A 6,771-nucleotide genomic window follows, 5' to 3' on the forward strand; every position below is an offset into this window, starting at 1 on the left:
GCCCATCCCTCAATGGCCACGTATTTTAGGGCAGATGAAGATCCAGCGGGTCAAATCAGGAGAGTAGAGGTAAAGCTGTATTTCCTCTTCTGAATTACCCTTCAAGTAAACAAACCTCAGCAGTATGAGCAGCTCTTTCAAGGGTCACTGTGTCCCCCTCGTGCTCCCCAGGCCGCCTAAAGCCATCTTTCCAGCGGCTGAGGGAGGCCCTGGCCCTTTCCTGGCCGCTCCTGGGTTCAGTTTTTGGAACACACCTGCCTTCTGTAGTAAAACTGGCTGACATCACTGCTACAATGCACTTTAAACATTGTCCAAGTCCCTTTTTAAAAGAGACGTCTCAGAAATACCTCATTCCAGCAAATTTTGTGAAAACGAGTCGCCAGGCAGAGCACTGAGCCCTTGTTAGCGCTGCCACGGAGGGGAAGGCTGAGGCAGCCGGAGGCAGAGCTCAGCAGAGGCAGAGGATGGATCCCCTGAGGGCGAGAGGGCAGAGACCATCTGAGAGCCCCGCGGGCCATGGGGACGAGCTGAGGTACGGCGTAGGAAATGAGTCACAGGAAAAAGGCCGGCAACCGCGGCTTCCCCGGCAGCAGCTGCGAACGGACTGCGGAGAGACCGGGAGAGACGCTGGGAGCGTCACGGCCAGGCTGGGGAGGGGCGGGCGGCGGGCACGGCCCGAGCCCCAGAGCCCCGGGCTTCAGCCGCGGGCAAGAGTTCAGTGGCGCAGTCCCCTCCCCCAGCGGCGCCACCGGACTCCGGAAAGTTTTGCAGACCCGGCGCCGTCTCCAGCAGCAGCTGGCTCGGGCTGGGCTGGGCAGAACCGCCCGGCCCTCGCTCCGCCCGGTGGGCCTGAGCGGGGCGGGGCGGTGCTACAGCCGAGAGCCAGGTCCGGGTAGCAGCGCGGGCTCTCCGCCGGCACCATGGGCAGGGACGGGCTGTGGCTCAACCTGTCCGGCAGCGCCTGTGCGGCGGGCGGGCCCTTCCCCGCCGGCACCGCCGCGCTGCTGGCCGCGCTCATGGGGCTGCTGGTGCTGGCCACGGTGCTGGGCAATGCTCTGGTCATTCTGGCGTTCGTGGTGGACCGGAGTCTCCGCACGCAGGGAAACTTCTTCTTCCTGAACCTGGCCGTCGCCGACCTGCTAGTGGGTGAGTGCCGGGGCGCCGCGGGAAGGGGGCTGCGCTCCGCCCGTGTCACCGCCGAGCTCTGTCCGCAGGCGGCTTCTGCATCCCCCTCTACATCCCCTACGTGCTGACGGGCGAGTGGAGGCTCGGCAGGGGCTTGTGTAAGCTGTGGCTGGTGATGGACTACCTGGTGTGCACCGCCTCCGTCTTCAACATCGTCCTGATCAGCTTCGACAGGTTCATCTGCGTCACCAGAGCGGTAAGGGCTGAACAAGGGGTGCCAGCGGGGGCCGTAGAGGCTCCAGGGGATGCCCTTCCAGGCAGGGTGGTTTGCTTAGGTCGCCTGGCTTTCAACGGCCTTGACCCTCTCTCAAACAGCACAGGAGACAGGGGTGATCGAGGAGCTCCCCTCAGTCCTGAAAATAGTTCTGGGAGTGATCGGCTTTGCCAGAAAATGCATTTCCTTCTCACTTTTACACTAGGAAAGGTACTCTACTTTAGAAACAGGCAGAGGCTGTGTCTGCAGAGGGAACAAGGTGTACTTATTTCCTCCTCGAATAAGCTTTAAAAGTATTACCCAGCTGAACCAGATCTGCTCCCTCAGGACACGGCCGTGCCCCTGTTGGCAGCTGATACCCCACGGCAGCCGAGCCACAGCCCAGCCGTGGCACAAGGCGGAGACCTCCTTGCAGTGGGTATCAGACTGTCAGGGGAATTCCATGTGTACAGCCGTGTATGGGTCAAACGTGGCAGATTATAAATTAACATCTTTCACAGGATGCAAATGCTATTTCGATGTAAGAGACACAGAAATAGCTCAAGCCATGCCTGCAGCATGCCAGTTTTTAAGAAAGGAAGATTAGACTTTGCACTTCATTTTCACCTAGACCATAAGGCCTAAAAGTATTTTGGATGATGTCAAAATAACATATTTTACCTGTTAATAGGTTTCACACTTCTACACACACTTCCTGATTATGTTCCACCCACATTTTCTTAAAATGCACATTTAGTTTTCGTTGCTCATTGTATATCACAAACAGTACAAAGAGGCTGGAGAATCAATTCAGCAGTTTATATGCACCTTGGTGTTTTACCAACTTCTTTCCGAAGAGGGAGAAATGAACAGATTAATTCTTAAACAGTCAACACTCAGAATTCCTTTATTGTCTAGGTTCTGAATTAGCCATGAATTTTTCTTTCATAAACCAGTCTCTCATGACTATGCACATAGTATAAATATATAAACTAGATGGTTTCAGAAACAGAAATGGAAACTGGTCATAATAAATGAAAAAAATCATCCACTTTAAAATACTTCAAATTAATCCCTCATGTAAAAATCCCTCCCCAAGCAAGAGTACAGAAAATGACTGTTGGGTTAGGGCAATATGAGAACATATGAACAGGAATATCTGAAGTTCCAAATTATTCTCCATCTCAATGAATATGGTAACTTCCTCCAAGACTGCTCCTGAAATAACTTGTATTTTTGTTAAGGACTCCAAAATCAGACCCAATTCAGACACACTCAGGTTTCCTCAGCTTTGTGGCTCCTCTACCAGAACAGCACTGGCTGTGGAGATCAAGGCCCACAGATGGGGGCAGTAAACATGAATCCTGTACAGAATTTCAGGCTGAGGATTTCATATTCCAAACACTGTGTGACAACACTGTGGAGATGTGAAGGGTGAATTCCAAGCCACTGCTTGAGTCCAGTACCCCAGAACAGAGAAGCAGAAGATCATGACTAAGATTCTGATGAATGCTGTTGCTCATATGGCTTACTGACTCAGTATTACTGACACACTTACTGTTTTTGCACCTTAGCTTCTCTATTTTCCAAATAGTGGAAATCAGTTATTCTTCTGTAAAGTACTTTGCAGACCACAACTCCATCTATACACCTTAACTGCAAATAGCAATACTGCAAGTACTTCATGAAAGAATGAAATTAAGTATATCAAACAGAAAAAGATGTTGTATATTAAAATTTTTTGGTGTGATTTTCGCATTAAGAAAAAAAGTCTCTCTACAAAGTAGAAAGCAAAAAGCTTGCATGATGTTCTGTGAATTCAAACCGTTTTACGTATTTCAAATGATTTAAAAAGTCCAAATAAAGGGTCACTTTTCCAACCATCCTGTAAACAGGTATCACAGGTAATGCAATTAAATATGACGAAACTGGTGACAACCAATTCTAGGAAGAGCAGTGGTTATTTGCTTTGAAGGAGACTTGGTTTGCTAGCTTTTAAGATCTGAGCACCATTCTCAGAACTTACTCAGTCACCTTGATAAGGTTTCTTGGAAGGCATATTTCAGAAATAACTTTTCTGTGCTACCAGTAAGCTTGGTACAACCCTCATCCCAAAACCAGTCTCTCACCAACCCTCACAAGTGACTGAGGGCCATGTTCCAAAGCAGCCACATAACTTTTTGAGATGTGTGTAATGTATGTGACTTCTGTCCCTCAGGTCAGCTACAGGGCTCAGCAAGGGATGACCAGAAATGCAGGACTGAAGATGATGACTGTATGGATTGCTGCTTTTCTCCTCTATGGGCCAGCCATTCTCAGCTGGGAGTACATTGCACAAAAGAGCATCCTCCCTGAGAGAGAATGTCATGCAGAATTCTTCTACAACTGGTATTTCCTAATGATTGCCTCTACTATTGAATTCTTTACACCTTTCATCACTGTTACGTACTTTAACTTAAGCATTTACCTCAACATCAGGAAACGCACATTGCTCAGAAATGAAAACCTCTCACCTGCTCAAGAGGACTGTGAAATGCATTTCCAGGGGGGAAAAAGGGAACACCCTATATTTTTTGTAAAGCCAGCTAACAGAGACAAACACGAGAAGAGAGAAAGCAGCCTTCTTCCCCCAAGAAATGCTCCAAGGCTTCAGGCCACAGCTGAGCTTGGCAATCAGCCATCAAATCTGAATGTCAGTCATGACCTTCCACCCCTCCAGGTGGATGTAAATACCAGGCATCCCACGAAAAGCTTCTTCAAAGCAACAGAAAGCCTTTGCCACCCCAGCAGGAAAGTGGACACTGCTAACACTATGGCAAACAGATTTAGACTTTCCCGGGATAGAAGAGTAGCAAAGTCTTTAGCTGTTATTGTCTGTGTGTTTGGGTTGTGCTGGGCTCCATACACACTCCTGATGATCATCAGGGCAGCCTGCCATGGGCACTGTGTGCACTATTCCCTCTATGAGATCTCATTCTGGCTTCTGTGGGTGAACTCGGCCATTAACCCTATTCTCTACCCACTGTGTCACATGAGCTTTAGGAAAGCCTTCATAAAACTCCTGTGTCCACAAAAGGCCAAAATTCATCCTGACATTTTGATGTGAAGAGTAGGCAGGCTGAAAAGTAGTACATTTTGTATTTTGGTGGGAGCACCAAAAAGCAAGTATTGCAATACCTGCAAATGTTTATGGAATACTGGTAAGTAGGCACAAATGTAGATATTTATGAATATGTAAAAATGCAATCATCCACATAGCTGGAAAAGTCACAGCAATTAAAAGAAAGGTCATTTCTTAAAGCTCTTTGGGAAAAATAACACCAACAGTATATTTTCTGGTAATGGGGCACTAGTGTTGAAGTGCTAAAAACAAAACAACTTTCATTGCTAATAATTAGACTTCAGGCTCTGTCACTTTTAATAACTGTAAATATTACTGGGATTTCATAAAGCATTAATCTTGGATCTGCTACATCTTATCCCAAACCCACTCTAAGACACCAAGAGTCTCAGTTGTTAAGTCTAGGATGCTTTCCCCTCCCCACTTAGTGGCAAGCCAGACAAGACATGACCAATGAAAAAAAGTAAATACAGGAAAAGCATGAGACAGGAGGCAGCACAACAGTGATGTTACCAGAAAAGCTAAGCAGCTGTAGCAGGTAAGGGAGAACTGATTTGAGTGAAAAAGGTGATGGAGACAAAAGAGAGTGGAATATTTAGTTGAAAAAAAGTCCAGGAACAGAAGTATAAAAGGGTTTTGAGCTTTGTAATAGGAGATACAAGAACTGGTAACTTATCCACTGCAAGAGTTTCACTAGGCATTAGCACTGACTTCCTGCCCCCCACCAGGATCCTGCAAGGGCAGGAATCTACTGAAGTCAAAACTCTACTCCTTACAGGGCTGAAGGTATTACTCAGTGTTTTGCTGTACAGATAGAGTAAGCCTAAGTAGTGTATGAGACCCATGACAGAGCTTTAGGTAAACTTCCAGGAATTTTTAAAACATTTACAGTTGGACTTTTACTACTTCTGGCTAGATTTAAAAAAAAAAAAAAAAAAAAGTGTTGTTTTCCCCTGCCCCACCCATTGAATCTTTCCATCCAGAAAGTCGTTAGTGGTCAAGAAAGTATCACTTGAAGTGTTTAGCTATTTCCCAGGTTATGCATCATAACTGGCATGACTCAAAGTCTGTTACAATTTACAGCCTTGCTACTGCCCAGGAGTGTTTCTGCTATTGTGCTGTCCACAGGAGCAGCTCACACAAACTGATCCTGAGTTTGGAGTCTATTTGTCCCACAAGGTGTCACATTGAGCATCACTAATGATACAAGTTTGTTCCACCATCACTAGCACTAACTACATAACCTAACAGACGCTTTCCTTTGCTGACAAGTGATAGTTACTGTACAGCTCTACTTGTCTATTGCCACAGTCAAAATGCATGGTAATACAATTGATCTTAAAGTTTACAGGCAGTATTTTGAAATTGTTTACTTTGTAAACTTTCAATAAAAGTAATTAAGAGCTGTGGAAGAGTCTTAACTGTGTAGCCCTAACAAGTGGGAGAGGGGGAAAAAGCACCAGTCTACAACATTTGGGTGACTGCAGTTGAAACTGCAAAACTTATTTCAAAGACACTTCCTAAGTTACAAGGACTGACACTGAGGACTAAACAAACATGGTTAGCAAATACTGTAAACCAGGAAGGCAGATCCCTACACTATGAATGTATCCACATGAACATCATCATCACATTCTCCTATGGATGTGCTATAACAAAACAGCTTAACAGTTCTACAAGGAACAGCATCAACAGATACAGAGGAACGTTAAGATTTTTGAATTAGCATTAATTATATCCCTGGGGAAGTAAAGCCTTTAAATTATCTCCCCATTCATTCCTCCTCCCCTCCAAACCAGACTATTCATTAGTATATTCATGATCTAATTGTTGTCTGCTCTGCAATTGTTTCCTAGGATTGTATTTGCCTTTTTCAGAAAACAGGTAGCACTAAATTACTGAACAATCCCACCAAAGTCAAATTTACTATCCAATCAAGCCAGGACACATTTTCAGAAAACAGTGGTCACTCAAAGAGTAATGGAATTCAATCAGTTATCTTTAGAACACCACATTCAGTAAAGGCAAACCAGACAGGTCAAAACTTTCAGCAACTGGCATTAACCCATGGACTGGACCAGTTTCACAGGAGCTGCCACTGGCCATGCTCTACTGCTCAGTTTCCTACAGCATTGTCATTTCATTGGCACTCAACTCTCTGGCACACAATCCAGTAGGATTCTTCCTCACTCCAGGTACATCATAAAAGCATTCTGAAATGGGAGCACACATCACCTCAGCATCATGTGGAGAAGCACTGGGTTTGTATCAC

General features: G+C 45.9%; 1 protein-coding gene across 1 annotated transcript; it reads left to right on the top strand.

The window, feature by feature from the left end:
* Nucleotides 1–920: 920 nt before the first annotated feature.
* LOC309577978 (histamine H3 receptor-like) lies at nucleotides 921–5,485 on the top strand (the record flags this gene model as incomplete). The annotated part of the gene is made up of 3 exons (XM_082290293.1): nucleotides 921–1,146; nucleotides 1,215–1,381; nucleotides 3,597–5,485. The coding sequence occupies 3 exons, from the start codon at nucleotides 921–923 to the stop codon at nucleotides 4,482–4,484; spliced, it is 1,281 nt and encodes a 426-aa protein (XP_082146419.1). The 3' UTR covers nucleotides 4,485–5,485.
* Nucleotides 5,486–6,771: the final 1,286 nt, after the last annotated feature.

Source organism: Coloeus monedula (genome assembly GCF_965178545.1).
Source record: "Coloeus monedula genome assembly, chromosome: 13".
Lineage (NCBI taxonomy): Eukaryota > Metazoa > Chordata > Aves > Passeriformes > Corvidae > Coloeus > Coloeus monedula.